We start from the raw sequence: 15,309 nt of genomic DNA, 5'->3' as shown, positions 1-15,309 counted from the left end.
TGAATAGGTTCCACATGTGTTTTAGCAGCTTTTATCTTCAGAATCTACGCCAACACTCATTAGTGTTTTACCTGCATTTGAAGCCATGAAGCTACGCTGGCAGGAGCAACAGGCAAAAGTATCCAACGCAGCTGAAATTATTCAGCAAGGTCTGGACAAGCTTGAAGACTATCGTGATTGCAACCGCAGCTGTAATGCATATACTTTGGCCACTGATAAGCACAGCTTTAAAGCTGCTGAAATCTGAAGCTAAGTTTATTAGTCATCAATCCTGCATGTAAGCTGGAGTGGTTTGAGCAAAACACTTCACCAGCAGAAGCGGCTGCAGCAAAGAATCTATTTTTAGCTGAGGTGCGCTTTTACTCATATTTTAATCTTCATTTCTCTCTATATTAACATTCATTTTACAGATGCGCAAGTATAAATCCAAGATGGCCCCTTCGGCCTCAGCTCCGGCAGCTGCAGTGATTCAAACACAGCAGCAAAAGGCCTACGACATTTTATTCAAGGGTAAAGGAAAAGGTCCATTGGCTGAGCGTTCAGTAGAGCAAGAGTGGTATGCATACATTGCAGAGCCCACAGATGGATTTGTGGATGCTATCACATACTGGAAGGTGAGTGTACACTTACTGAAACTTGTGCCATAATTTTTCTCTCCATTTTTCTCCATTTTTTTCGAAATATTGATTTATCTTCACATTTTAGGCATCTCAGACCAGGTTTCCAACCATCTATGCCATTGCAATGGATATTCTGCCTATCCAAGCCTCTGCTGTGCCCTGTGAACGTGTCTTCTCATCCGGAAAGATAACAGTCACAGACTGGCGCAACAAAATCGGTGGAGAACTCATGGAAGCACTGCAAATTCTCAAGTTCAGGTTCAAGCAAGGCCATTCTCTGTCTTTCACACATGGTTTGGACATTGGAGAGGAGCTCAAGGACTTGGAGAGCCGTGCAGAAGAGTCTCCAGAGGAGATCAGTTCGTATTTAGCATCACTCAAGTAGGACAAGCAATGTTACGATGAATTCCGTGGTACCGGTGTGAACTACCTTCCTTTTTGGGAGGGACGATCGGCTGCAAGCCGCTGCTCAGCCATAGTCGCTTATAGTCACGGCTGCACTGCGGCTTGACTTGACTCGGCTGATCCCAAAAAGGAAAAGCCGTCCAAAGTCAAGTCACAGCCAAGCCGCGCCAAGCCGTGGCAACACTAGTGGCAAGTAAGGCTCCACAGGCCTTTCCTTATCAGGATGGCTTGACTGGCTATGAGTCAGAGCCAAGCTGTGCCATGCTGAGCCAAGTCACTGGTAAGCCATGAGCCAATTAATGGCTTGGCTCAGCTTCCACGTAGCTTGGCTTAACAGCTGAGCAGCTTTCAAGCCAAGCCGTGGCAGCACTACCTCTGACCTGGCCATATTGTAGATTGGAGTTGAGACTGAGATACTCAGCTTCGAAAAGAACAACACTATTGTTGTTCAATGCCACACATTCATCAACACTTATTATATCTCCAACTACCATGTAGAAATCTGGGAGTCTCACATTATATAATAGACTGGCATTGGGTTTTTTGATCCTCTCTCCTTACTTCACCCAACTTTCACTGCTTGCCAGCCATACATTACAACTCTCAGTTTTTCAACCTCCATTAAGCATAGGCTTGGGATTGAGGGAATAGCCAGCATCTGCCTCAGCACTGGTAGTGACAACAAGAACATCTATCTTGCCACTGCCCAGCACGTTATTCTTTCCATCACTGAAGACAACAACAAGGAATATAAGCACATGAACACCAGCAAGATGCATGAAGATATGATGGTCCTTGATGACTCTGGCTTCATTAGAAAGCTCACTGCCATTGAGAATGGTATTAAGGACTAAGAGTTTGTGATTGCCAATGTCAACAAGTTAGTTGAGGATGTAGATGACTCCTTGTCTGTTATGGAGCGCAAGAAGGCAGAGAAGGTTTTGCAGAGCGCAGAGTAGAGGTTGGAGGCACTTGAGGCCTTGCACCATGAGATCATTACTCAGTAGGGGGCAAAAGAGAAGCATGCCATCAGGAAGCTCATCAGGGCTCCTTTCATTACTCCATTGAACCTAGTCAGTACACACTGGACCTTGCTGTCATCGAGATTGACATGAGTGAGCTCAATGCCAAAAACTACTGTGGCAACAGCATCAATATAGGTGACAAGTACATGTACCTGGAATTCATGGGCAAGGTCTATCTGAACTCTATTGGCCCCACTTCCTTTAAATTCCCCTCTGACTATATTGTAATGCTTCAAGACCAGGTTTCTAAAAGCAAACTTGTTATATCATCTATGCTCGATGCTTAGGGAAATATGTGCTTGGTTGTCTTTAAAAATGGCATGAAGACTGAGATGGCCATTGGCAGGGCAAATAATGTTTTGTTGTATATCTGCAAATATTCTGCCAGCCAGTACCATGAGTCGAGAGAGTGGCCAGTCATTTCTACTAACAAGTATTCAGGCCTGTTCTCTATCAAGCGGGACTCTGGGTTTTGCATTGCTGATGCCTTTGGCCACATTAGCAGCATCATCACTGATGGCACTTTCAATCTCAACACTATTAATCTGGACAATGTGACTTATGTCACTCTCATCTCCTTCATCACAAAGACTCTCCATAAGACCATACTCTTCAAGCATGCCACCCATCTCAACCCAGTTCTCACCTGAAAGCATTCAGTGTTATGTTGGCAAGATAAAGCCTTTGGTCTCAGTGAGATCGTGGCTAACACGAGTATTAATAAGTCTTTGTTATGGTAGCCCTTCTCGTACTTTAATGTACAATTTCCTTGCGATCTGTATTTGCACCATTCATCCCTTTGCCTTTTTTTGTATCAAATGGCAATCTGTGATTTTGTGTTTCTCAACTTACACACAATAAACTTAAAAGTGATATTTAGATAAAATGAGCTTAGAACATTTGGCACTTAGTGCTTGAGAATTGTGAGAGGCTTAGTCTCTTGCAATCATGAACCTTAATCACAGTCCTTCTTACAGGTGGCTCAGTATTCTGAGTGCATGCATTAAAGCATCTTAATTCAATCACAATTTCTGAATGTAATGAAGAATTGTCCTGTTTGGACTAGCACTTTGGAAGCTTTCCAGCACTGCCACAAAGCTTGGTCTAATGCGTGGGAGTCTCATTTGTATTGACATTACATTAGTCCATCAAACTTAGGTTAGGATTCATTTCAAACTTTGAAGTGAAACTTGCTCAATTTTTACAGCCTTCCACACTTTGAGTATCAGCCTGAAACTTGGTACCTAGATACTTCTGGTATACACCTAGCTACATGTAACCCTTAAAAGATGAAAAACCTAGATGTGCTTATGCAGCAACACTGTCTTTTGTGTGTGCTAGCCAGGTCTGAGTGCAAAAGTGATATCTCAGATATGGGCACATCTTGATGGTTTTTATATGAGCAGATAGAGCTGGAAGAGAGGATCCAGAATATATATATATATTTATAGCATATTCAATGTTTGAAGAACAGAACTGAGAAGAAGAAAGTAGGTAAATATATGCAAATAAGTGCTTGATAAGCGCCCTGGCACCATCTGCCTTACTGCTCCTACCTCCCTTAAGCCAGTAGTTATAGTCCTTATGTATATATACATGGTTTCCAGTATGCTCAGGAGTTCCTGTCAATATTGTGGTCAATCTACAGTGTGCATATAGTCTATAGTGGCTGAAATGACCTTGTGCTGGGCGGTGAGAATCTTTGCGCCCATTTTAGTACCATTGATGCTGGTGATTGGAGCTTCTTAACGTACAAACAGGTGTTTTCGCATGCTGCAGATTATATCCGCATTTTAGCGAAATTATTGGGAATATATTGGAGGAGAGGTGGCCTTGTGAATCTGGCAGGCCTCAGAAGCCTCCCCAAATGCTTAGTCATAGCGGTTCACGTACACCCGGCTACAGATCTGCCAGATCTGCAGCCGGGCGTACGTGAGCCACTATTAGTAACGGGCGCTTAAGCGCTGAAGGGGCGCGGTCTTTGTTTGAGCTTGTTTTGGGGCCTCCAAAAGCTGTTTTGACTGTTTTTGACCGGTTTCAGAGAGAGTTAAGGTTCAATGCATTGACTGCACACCTGTTGATGCTGTATATAGTAAATATACACAAAGATTTGCCTGCATGAGGGCCTCTTTTGGGTGGATGGCACAGTAAAGGTTTGGATGTACCTCTTAAGAGCAGGAGTGGTGCCAGAATGACAAGGCTGTCTTCCTTCCGATAAATTTCGGATAAATCCGCTAAAATGAGGATATAATCCGTGACATGCGAAAGCACCATTATATGTGTCCGGATGTCCCCGATACCGGCGCTTATGGCGCTTAAATGAGCGCAAACATTCTTGCTGGTGTTTGCAAGGTTAGCCAAGCTATTGCATACTGTATACACCTTGTAAATTCATCAAAATACTCATAGACACTCCTCATCATATTGGTAACTATGTAGGGATACAATCAATACCTGATTAACTACCTCTAGTAGTACAATCCACACTTCTTTGCTGTAATTGCAGAGACAAGTATTCCTGACTCAGTTCCTTCTGTCTTCTACATTCTATGATTTCCACACATTTCAGTCTATATATATATGCCCATATATAGCTTGATATATGTTTCACAGTAGATTAGACTGCTATAGGCTGTAACCTTCTGTTATTTTTGCTGTATTCTGGTTTTTTATACCTGTAAGGTAGCTGAAAGCCTTTCAAGAGCTACTACAGCTTTTAGAACACCATGCACATATAATACACAGTATTAGAAGCATATTCAAGGGTTTAAAGAGTCTATAACATGTAGGAATGTTCTGCATTATAGCAGGCTTCTGTCTCAGCCTTTGGCCTTCTCTGATCTTTTGCTCTTCCAAGTGGTTTATTACACCTGTACACAATCTCATACAATAAATAAGAGAGAGAGAGATCAACCTAGAAATTTTTGTGCTATTAAAATACTATATCACATTTGTAGCCAATATTGTAAGGACAGTAAATTAGTTGTGAGATTGGGGGCTTAAACAGTAGGCAGAGATTTTGAGCAAAGTCTTATTAGTTTTGTTATGAATTAACCTCTATTTCCACCCATTTTCGCTCATTTTCACTCTTTTACCTCTGTCTCTAGATCTCTCCTATTTTTATCTCTTTCTTCCATCATAACTCTCCAACTCCTATTTCAATCCAGTCAGCATTAGGCTCAGCCCAAACTTAGCCCCTGCATAAGCTGGACTTTATCAGAATCATGTCAGGCTTTGTCAAGCTCTGGCTCAGCTTCCATGTAGGACTTTGTAGTAGGTCAGAGTGTGTTTAGGCAATACTGTATGATACCTATCCTGTAAGGTATATAAGGCTGCAAACTTTCTGGAATAAAATCTTCAGCCTTGAGCTGGTCTTTACCTTAACTATCACTCTTGGCTGTCTTGCCCCTCAGAAGTTCTGCTCCTCCCACTCTTAGTCTCTTGCTAGTGATGTGCAGGCTCAGCTTGGACTCAAAGCCCAGCAGCGTGCAATCTACCTGAATGTCATAACATAGCAGTGCGTAGTGGTTGTGACTGTGGGCGACAGTGAGACTCCTTCAATTGGCTTCTGGATTATAAGGTTCAAGTATGAAGTAGCAGCACAGTTAGCAGGTGGAACACGTACCAGCGCAACCTCAACTTCTGATCTGTAAAGTCTTTGAGGCTCACTTTGATCTTCATGAGCACAGTCTGCAGAACATCGTGAGTGTCACAATGGTTTGAGCTCCAGAACTTCAAAGTGGCTTTTCATAAAGCATTGTGCAGCCAGCTTGTCCATCCAGTGATGTGAACGATGAGTAACACAAAGTGTGGTGAATGCAGATGTGAAAGCAGCAGTGCATGCAAAGTGCCCAGGTACAGTAGACATCAACTGCTTGGGTGCTCAGGTATAACAATGCATGCAAAGTGCTCTGGTGCAATATTGCACACAAAATGTTGTTCAAGTGCAGTCAGATGGAATAACCCTCGTAATGCTTGGGTGCAATAGCAGATCTTGAATCACGTGACTCTTGAGCGTACATGATACATTCATAACAGGGAAATTGTAATGTCCCACTTTCCTGAATTCATTCTGCCTGTCTCTACCCACTATGTCTCAGCTTATCGTAAACATGTGAACCAACACAAATGATCTCTCCATCATCAATACCCACGGTGATGTGCATGATCAAGACAAAATCAATGCACAACTCACTGCGATCACTCAGCATACCAGAAATGCCCAACCTCCACTCATTTCCTACCTTCACAAGCGGAGCCACTGTTAGAAGTTTGCTGATGTTTCTGACCCCAGCGAAGCTGAATTTTGCAACTGCAGGTGTGATATATGAATAATCAGCTCAACTGGCTTGTTAAAACATTTATTTCCAGAATCATCTTTTAGACCTGCAAAAAGAATATCTGGACCCTAGCAAAACTTGGGAGCAACAGAAAGCCTCTGCACAACAGGGTATGATTGAGAAGGTGTGTCCCATTGACTATTGAGTTGATCGAGTCATAACACTGGATAGGCAAAAATTGAATGTTCATTTCTCCTGTGTTTCAATGATGCATGGCCTGTGGAGGCTCTTAGCAGAGTGGCCCTCGCAACTACTCAATCTCAGCTGCAGAGATCTGCTTCTGCTGTCCATCAAGTAAACAAATTGCCCAAACGCACCAGCCACTCCAGACACGAGGTGGCAAGTTCAAGCAAACATCTATGTGATAAAATCACGTCAGAATTTGAGGTCATAAATAATAATATAGCTAAGTATAGTTGTATTGATATTAGTTCTCAGAACTCAGATTGGCCAATCGCACAAAAGAAAAAGTTAAAGACTGTCCCTATTAGTAACCAGAAGTCCAGCAAGGTGCATTGCCATTTACAATACATAGTCATATCAGCATCATCACTCCCAGGAATCAAACAAACTTGTTGAAAATGATAACAGACTGTTAAGTGGTAACATCGCAAATACCAATGCGAGTGATACAGTACAACCCACGCAACCTGCTATGAAAGACGATTCACTCAAGGATCACAATTTTAGCTGTAGCCAACCAGGTAGTAATATGACGCGTATTAATGGATACTTACAGGCCAGAGAGAACACCACCATAGCACAGGTGAGTCACTCTAACATGGACAGTTCATTGTTAGCTCATATTGAAAACCAGTCTAACTCTATTTCTTGCAATGACGATGCAACCACTTGTGTTGCAGGCACACTGGTGCTGTCACTAGCATTGCTCAATGATGATGATGATAGCTCTCATTGCTTTGTTGCTTATTTCCTGCGCACTCTCAAATCTCCATGTCTGGAATCACATGTTGGCCGTGTCACAAATTTGCCCTATACAAGTGCCTATTATATTCTTAGCACTCACTATAGCATTAAACATGATCACATGACTTACACAGTTATATGCATATCACAGAACCTAGGTCATTATATAGATATAATGGAATCAGTAGATAAGATAACTACAAGTCCAGAACTTGTTCTAGACCAGTCACATGTCATGACATCATAAATGATGTCACTTGGTAGGAAGCTTAGCCTAATGGAGATACTCCAATGGTCATTATCTCTCATATTACTAAACATAATGGTAGTGTATCAGTAACGAGTCACGGGTAGTCACATGAGCACTTAGTAATGTAGAGTACCATAGATCCTACGTAGTGTTAGGAGTCTTAGATTACTTGTATATAAGAAGCATCGTCTAAGGCTTAAAGACCTCAGACTCAACAACTTCGTTGATTCTTAGTATCTGCAACTTGCTTCACTCTAACCTCTACTCTTCACTCCTACCCCTCAAGTCTCTCAGTAAGGTGAGTAAAGCAGTTGTGATAGGCTGTCTCATCAAAGCAGGACTAACTGATGGGAGTGCTCTTCTAGGGTTTAGCTCTTTGTCTGAAACTGAGCAAATGGGTCTTCTCATGAAAGACGTCAGGTTAAACATTCTAAATGCACGTTACGTTCAGGCAGAGATCAAGAGAGAGTTAATTGCATCCTGCATTGTTTAACCACTCTTTCTCTTCTCTGTGAATCTGTATGTCGCTGTGTATAATTCTGTCATATACTCCGTAATACATGTGTATATATATATGTACAGCTGTCAATGATCCCAGAGCATTGTAGTGTGTCAAAAACTTTGCACGAGATTACAAAGTGCGCATATATCAACTCTTACCACTACTAGCTTGTCAATATCAACTAGCCATCACTAAAAAAAGATAGGGGACGCAAAAGGGGAGCCAGTGCATGGAGAAAAGAATAGAGAAACACAGAGCAGGCCAGGCAAGGTAGCAACAAACAGAGTGTAACAGCTCTTGCCAACTACGCGAGTATGTCCTTCTTCTATCAGCAGCACGTTTAAATCATCCCACGTGTATGATATCATTTTGGTGATCAACGTCCATATACTGTGTCGCAAGGTAGTAGGTCGTTGCCACTTGCGGCCCTACTGATGATTATCTTCCATTGGTCCATGAGCTTAGTTACCACAGCTTGCAGCACATTTCACTTTGTACTTATTTGGTTGTATTTGCCTATGTTAAGTGATGGAGAGTGCTTTAGTGTTCCATGCCTTGAACGCAAGACCCACTGTATAAGATAGGCCCAGTACACTTCCATCTATATGTGACCAAGCATGACCATCACGTGCAAGGTGTCAGAGTATGCCTGGCATTTAGGATAAGTACAGGATAGATCATATAGGCAAACATGACACTCACATTTTCCTTGTTTTTGTGAACTTGAGCTCTTGGTGGATGGTGCACCACCTTGCCTTTTGTCTCCTGAGCATCCAGTGTGTGTTTGCTGAGTCTGTTTAAACTGCTGCGCAGCATGGCAAGATATCCCATAAACTTGATACTATATTATATTCATCCATGTCTCTCTCCTTAAGCCCTACTGCTCATGGCTGTGTTTGTTTGCTCAAAATCAAGGTAACCAAAACTGTTACTATACATACAATCTATGATTCCGGTTACTCAGTTTTGTCCTCTGAGCTACAGGATAGTTTGTGGAAAATTTAGAAGGTTGCTCCTTCACCAAAACATGCTAACGCATGACAAGCGCTGGTCACGTGGTATAGATGAAAGCGTACTGGGCCTATCTTATCTGTTAACCGATTCCAAGGGGGAATCGGAAATCTTGATTTATGGCGAATATGGGGAGTTGTCGGAAAAATCAAATTTGGGGCTTTCATCCGGTAAGGTCGTAGTACTCGTATCAAGCATACCAAAAGTGGAGAAGAGCGCGCGCATCGGGGTGCGTCGGGGTGTCGGGATTTAAGCGCTATGTTAACTTTTACGTTCAACTTTGATTGGTTTGCATCTCCCCTGTTCGTCTCGTCCGCCGCCGCCGCCGCCGCCGCCGCCATAGACACATTTATAAAAATGGCTGTCGCGATTGCTATATGGTTTGTTGAGCCCTGGGTTTTGAATCCAGCCTCAGAGACTAGTGCGTCGCTGACTCCAGTGTAGGAGTATGATCATCCAGGCGAACGATTCCGTCGAGTTTGAGCTCCCTGCATCTGTGCGTATCACGAGCGTCGCGCTCGGCGCAGACTTGCAGGACGAGACGGAACGCACGACGCTCAGACTCGTCTACATCGGCATGTCTGACTCGCAGGAGAACGATGAGGAAGACGAGGAGCCTGCTACCGAACCCATCGCCACTGTGTTATGCTCCCTGACCCCGGGAAAGGTGCGGTGAACTATCTTATCGTATATAAGTGCAGGGCTTATAAGCTTGGGGTAGATTGAGCAGGCAAAGATTGATCTTGTTCTGGAAGGAAACGAGACGTTCGTGTTCGAGGCCATTGGGAAGAAGTATGTTCTATGCTTTGTTTATGTGTTCGTCCACTCACACGGGTTGTAGCACCCTGTATCTTTCTGGAAACTACATTGGTATGTGGGCGAGCTTTCTGTCTCCCGTACTGCCGCCAACCTCTCACCAGAACAAAAACCCGTGAACATGCCTCCGGACGAAGATGAAATTGTTGACGAGGAGGAAGAGGTCTTCCGCCTAGAAGATGTGAGCTCTGACGTCGAGGTGGAAGTAGACGAGATGGACGAGGAGGAGTATGTGCTGTACCTTGTACGAACCGTTCCTGAGGCTGACTCGCGCGTAGTGCCCCCGAGCTCCTCCCACCACCATCCCCGCCCAAGGCAAAAGCCCAAAAGTCAAATCCCAAAAAGCGTTCTCTCGAGGAAGAAAACACCGAGCCCGCCGCTGAGCAGCAGCTGTCGAAGAAGCAACGGAAGAAATCGAAGAAATTGGAGGCTGAGGTCAGTGATGCTGTGCCTGCTGTCCAGCCCGCGCAGGAGAAGAAGCAAGAGCATAAGCATAAGCATCCCGAGCAGAAGAAGGCCGGCGATGACGGTCAGCAGGACGAGGGCACGAAGAAGAGGAAGAAGAACAAGGGCGACAAAGCGAAGCTCTAGATGAGTGATGTCGTCGCTAGCATGAGCAATGAGCGTTTCGCGTGGGCTTCGTGCGATTCGTCATACACTCATTCGTCTCTGTTGACGAGCCTCTGGTAGGCAGGGTCGTGAGCATCGGCTGCAGCAGCTATGTCAGTTTCATCGGAACATCATGTTATGAAAAGGGTGGACAGCGGGGTGGTTGTGGTCTCAGCAGCGCGCGTGAGCAATCAGATTATGTTGATACCTAACCTCGGACTACATTGCCGTGGAAGCTGTGACGAGATGGAATGTGCGCTTGCCTTCTTCTGTCCTGCCTTTATTCATCACTTCAGGGCAGATGTTCGTGTTTCGGAGGAGCCATTTGTGGCCACGCTCCTCGAGAGCATCGAAGTCCGGACGACGCCCACTCTACGTCAGCTATACACAATCGGCCCCGTAATGGTAGTAACCCTATCTGTGCTCATACGCCCCCTTGACCTTGAGGCTAAGGACGCAGGGTGCCACGACGAGGATCTCGACTGGTGCATGGACCGAATGTACCAGACTCAGGTGCCCGTCGAAGGTGCCCGCCCGGTGTCGCACCTCCAGCATCTAGCTGCTCAATGTCAAGCTAAGTGGCTCCGATGCAGAGTCGATAGTCTCCACGTCTTTTCGCGTCTACCGCTCAGGACGGTGCAGTTCCTTATGATAGAGCGGGGCGTGTACGGCAGCGAGCCGTCAGGCCGAGTTGACATGACGCGAACACCTTCGCGTACGCGGATGACGTGAACACACTCCGTCTGTGGACGCTCTACAGAACATCTCCCTACGACGCTACACATGCGCGATGGCAACTCGGCGGTGCTATATCCGAGAATGAGACACCTGAAGCTCGACCGTGTCGCCTTCCTCGCCGTCTCGCCGGCGGACAGCACGGAGGTTGAAGAAGAAACCGAGGAGTCCTGGCAGCACGGGAGATGGTATGAAGCATTTGTCGCTGCGCTCAGGGCTCGAGTGAATCTAGCAAAGCCAGGCATGAAGCTGATCATCACCGGCACGGATGCTATCACAGGCCCGAGGGCTGAGGCCTCTGGAATAGTCCGAGTCGAGCTGGAAAACTACGTGGACGATGTTATAGATCCTGGACGGCCGCGCAGGACCAGTGAAAATGGATGACGATAAAGTAGTTAAGGGTGCCAGTTCGTCGATGCGGAGTTGGACCTCCCATCCGCGTAAGAAGCGGTATCTGGTTTACAGCTATAATTGAGGTTTGCGGTTTGTGCATTTGACACGCACATTATGAGCGCATCTTGATCTCGACGTGGGTATTATCAGCCTGTCTCCCATCGTGTATCACCCATGTTTGGGCTATATACGATAATTTTGTAAAGTGCTATGACGCAGAGAATATACCCATCAAAGGAACCATCGTCTACAGGGAAAAGCTATAAAGAATCATCGGAACCAGACATATCAGACCAGTGTGCAACGTGCCAACGCCGGCGGCACAAAATCTTCCCTTCTTCATTTCGAGAAATACAGACCAACTCGTCCACAAAATCCAGCACTTCCGCTACATAACAACGAATTATGCACGGGTCATCAAACACGAGACTTCGCAAGCGTGCCTCCGGATGTCTTTGCTTGAGACACTCCACGATCCGCGTCAACCAGCGATCCGATTGAAAGTCGGCAAAATTGGACAATCTCAGCTCCTCGAGGGCCGGGAAGAGGATGCCTGGGCGGTGCTCCGACGGCGTTAGCTCATGAATGAGCCTATCGCACGCCAGGCCTTCGACACAGAGAAAGCGGAGGTCCTGAGCCTGCCCAAACGAGTCTGAGAACGTCCAGTCGGAGTTATCATAGCGAACTGGCGGAAGGGTACGGAGGACGAGGTGTTGCACGCCTCCAAGAGGGAGGGGTGGGAACAACCTGCAGAGCATCTCAGATAGTCGCCCTTCGTTTGTCATGAGGAATGATAGACGTGGTGGTGAGCGGGTTGCTGAAGTGGGCCTTTCTACTAACAGCTCGAACGACGAGGGCAAATCACCCCAGCCAGTTACGAGCAGACCCAAACTGTCCGTCGGCTCCGACCTGATCCACTCAAGACGCAGAGAGCGCAGCAGTCCTAGAGGGGAGGCTGCGGCTGCAGCGGAGTATGCGGAAGCTAGCACGGAACAGAGCAACTGGAAGTCTTGAGAGCGCGAATGGTCCCAGATATCCACCTCGACGCGTACCATGGCTGTAGCAGGAAAGACGAGATTACTTCTCAATATGGCTACTGGCACTGCGTCTGCTTCATGACCAGTGATCTCGAACAGCCGAAGATTTGGAAGAGCAACAGGCGCTGCCAGTAGCTGCAACGGGAAAGTCGCTGTTTCGATGTTCATGTCCGGAGGTGCTGGCGGGAAACCCTCGAATAGGCAAAGCTCTTCGAGGCAGAGAAGTGTCTTCAGACTGTTAAGGAGGACGCGCCATGGCTGCGGGCAAGTATCCCACTCCATGTGATAAAGCGTAAGCTTCCGCAACCTGGCGGTGAAGAGGGCTGAAGCGAGAGTAAACGGAAGGCCAGTGAGTTCGAGTTCTTGAAGCAATGACTCGCGGTAGTCAACTTCATGAGGTACAAGAACGAGCCGTTTGTCTTCGCCATTATAGGGTGGCTGGAGCCTGAGACGTCTGAGCCGAGGGAACGCGAACCGTCCCGACTGTGTAATGAGGCGAAGGTCGCGATCTACGCCCGTCCTGTAATCGATGCACATCGACTCAATACGATGTGTATGCTTCAGGACGAGGGACTATGTGTCGGGGCCGGCGATGCGTTGGATCTTGTCTTCCTTCTTGAAGCGAAGCTTGCCGAGGATGGAAAGCGGCATGTCCTGGGAGCGTTCGAGATACGCCTTGACAGGTTCCATTGGATCCGTTACGTGAATATTTGTCCACAGCACCGGTGCATTCAGCACAACCGCCCGCCAACGCCTGCAGACCCAGGAAATAGCCATCCATCCGTGGTCGTCGTTGGCATTGCGCACGGTGTCGATGTAGCAGGACAGCGGTACTAGGGGATCATGCTCGGCCAACCAGAATGTAACATGGCACATGAAGATCCCCAGAAGAATTTCTTCAGGTAGTATAACAGCTACGTTGCCTGTGTTGAGAGCCTCGGAGATTTCCTGAACGTAGCGCCGGTAGGTTCGAAGCTCGTCTTCCAGCTTTCGCCTGGCCTGCGGCGATAACGACCGGCCAAACATTGATGACATCTTGTTTGTGGTAATAAAAGAAGCTGGGATATTGTGTCTATAATAGTAAGCGTCGCGCAGTTTAATGAGAGTGAGCAGAGAGGCGTACTCGGCGGCAGCGTAGATGGAAGCAGCTCTCGTCAGCTAGCCAGCCGTTCACATAGGCTACTTCGCCGGTACGTAGCTCTTGTGAGTCTGCGAGTCTATACGCGTCTCGAAACGAGTAGGATTAGGGCTAGATAAAGTGTAGACAGAAAACAAGGGCGTCGCAGCAAGATATCGGGGACCAGGACCCCGAAGTTGAGTCTGACTCCGTGAACACCTGCAGCGCGGTCCCGTGATCTGGCCATTAACCAGCGCTTTCGCGTCTGCGACCCATTCTCCGTACTTCATCTGACCAAAACGGATAACTTACTTCACAGTATTCTCTTGGCTTCGCTTCACGCATGCAAGTAATGCCCAAGAACAGATGAAACGAGGTGCAATAGCCTGGACAGGGCTATACATTCCGACTGCTTTCTGTACCGCAGGACGAGGTAGTAGGGAAATATCAGTGTGCAATCTACCTGACACGACTCACTGAGTTTATGAAGCAGTCATCGGCTACCACGGCAGGCAGACCCTGCTTTTCTCCCAAGTGCTCTCTCTTCCCCCCTGTTTTCGGTCTCATTACCTCGGTCTCTGAGCTCTGCCATTACCCGCCTTCACGCACGTCCCCACGCTCACGAACGTCCTCGACGACTCACACACGCCATAGCCTACGGCGAAAGCTTCAATGCAGACAACAATAGCGCCCTTACAGCCCATTTTCGGCCGCCAAGTGTACGAGAGTGCGCCGTGCTCCGCATCTACAACGGGGTTAGAGCAAGAGTAACGGAGCTGGGGCAAGGGTGGCGGCAAAGGGCGAAGGCAAAGGCGAGAGCGAGGAGCCAGGACTCCGGCGATGTCCCCACGTATGTCATGATTTACAGCGAAGGCCAGCCCGCTTCCCCTGCGACCTCAGCTCAACTCCAAGCCTTCAACTGAGTTTCAGGGGCAACAGGTGGGGTCTTCTAGTGACCCGCGTGCCCAACACCCTCTGCTCTACCGTATCTATCGCCACCGCCCCTACCCTTTTGTACAACAACCGTCCGCACGAGGAGGAGTCAGTGCTCACGTCCGCAAACGCGCGATGCGCCGTGCCGCATGTCATCGAGGATCCTGTGCCCCAAACGATCGCACTGTTCCACCTTGGTTCGAACCTATACCCAGAGCGATACAGTCATGGCCTGCACGCGGCGAGGGCTGCTTGCGGACTACCCCTCGCCAGGAATCGCGGGGGGTCGTTGCGCAATGCGACGACTAGCACATCACCACGACGTTGCTCTGGTGCACGGACGACGAGGGCAAAACCATTTGCAATGAGTAAGCACGACTGTCCCTGTGTTTGTAATTGCGTGCTTATTGGCTTCCGCTTGCAGCTACGGGCTTGGTAGCTCGACTAGTCTGATTTTGATGGAGTGAAACCTGTATTTAATTATATTACCGATCAGACTCCACCCCGCTCTTCGCGAACTCGCGAACTGCGCGTACGATCCAATTTCCTGAACGTCCTCATCGCCTAACGCGAAACGATCGCGACTGTC

At 47.1% G+C, this 15,309-nt stretch overlaps 6 protein-coding genes across 6 annotated transcripts; 4 read left to right on the top strand and 2 right to left on the bottom strand.

Annotated features, from left to right (window-relative positions):
- Positions 1-431: 431 nt before the first annotated feature.
- Positions 432-1,005, top strand: PHACADRAFT_97603 (uncharacterized protein; the record flags this gene model as incomplete). Its single annotated transcript, XM_007396578.1, has 2 exons — positions 432-614; positions 706-1,005. The coding sequence occupies 2 exons, from the start codon at positions 432-434 to the stop codon at positions 1,003-1,005; spliced, it is 483 nt and encodes a 160-aa protein (XP_007396640.1).
- Positions 1,006-6,178: 5,173 nt separating this feature from the next.
- On the top strand, positions 6,179-7,200 carry PHACADRAFT_29226 (uncharacterized protein; the record flags this gene model as incomplete). The annotated part of the gene is made up of 5 exons (XM_007396467.1): positions 6,179-6,368; positions 6,435-6,514; positions 6,562-6,900; positions 6,926-7,156; positions 7,180-7,200. The coding sequence occupies 5 exons, from the start codon at positions 6,179-6,181 to the stop codon at positions 7,198-7,200; spliced, it is 861 nt and encodes a 286-aa protein (XP_007396529.1).
- Positions 7,201-9,398: 2,198 nt separating this feature from the next.
- Positions 9,399-10,528, top strand: PHACADRAFT_257436 (uncharacterized protein). The gene is made up of 6 exons (XM_007396577.1): positions 9,399-9,460; positions 9,525-9,747; positions 9,802-9,872; positions 9,922-9,950; positions 10,001-10,124; positions 10,175-10,528. The coding sequence occupies exons 1-6, from the start codon at positions 9,438-9,440 to the stop codon at positions 10,485-10,487; spliced, it is 783 nt and encodes a 260-aa protein (XP_007396639.1). The 5' UTR covers positions 9,399-9,437; the 3' UTR covers positions 10,488-10,528.
- A 475-nt stretch (positions 10,529-11,003) lies between these two features.
- Positions 11,004-11,624, top strand: PHACADRAFT_162310 (uncharacterized protein; the record flags this gene model as incomplete). The annotated part of the gene is made up of 2 exons (XM_007396576.1): positions 11,004-11,220; positions 11,266-11,624. 2 exons carry the CDS (start codon positions 11,004-11,006, stop codon positions 11,622-11,624), a joined length of 576 nt encoding a protein of 191 aa, XP_007396638.1.
- Positions 11,625-11,868: 244 nt separating this feature from the next.
- PHACADRAFT_257434 (uncharacterized protein) lies at positions 11,869-12,426 on the bottom strand. The gene has a single exon (XM_007396575.1). It carries the CDS (start codon positions 12,389-12,391, stop codon positions 11,894-11,896), a length of 498 nt encoding a protein of 165 aa, XP_007396637.1. The 5' UTR covers positions 12,392-12,426; the 3' UTR covers positions 11,869-11,893.
- A 656-nt stretch (positions 12,427-13,082) lies between these two features.
- On the bottom strand, positions 13,083-13,556 carry PHACADRAFT_257433 (uncharacterized protein). Its single transcript, XM_007396574.1, has one exon. The coding sequence runs from the start codon at positions 13,544-13,546 to the stop codon at positions 13,244-13,246; it is 303 nt and encodes a 100-aa protein (XP_007396636.1). The 5' UTR covers positions 13,547-13,556; the 3' UTR covers positions 13,083-13,243.
- Positions 13,557-15,309: the final 1,753 nt, after the last annotated feature.

Source organism: Phanerochaete carnosa (genome assembly GCF_000300595.1).
Source record: "Phanerochaete carnosa HHB-10118-sp unplaced genomic scaffold PHACAscaffold_6, whole genome shotgun sequence".
Lineage (NCBI taxonomy): Eukaryota > Fungi > Basidiomycota > Agaricomycetes > Polyporales > Phanerochaetaceae > Phanerochaete > Phanerochaete carnosa.
This window is presented reverse-complemented; position numbering and strand designations above follow the sequence as displayed.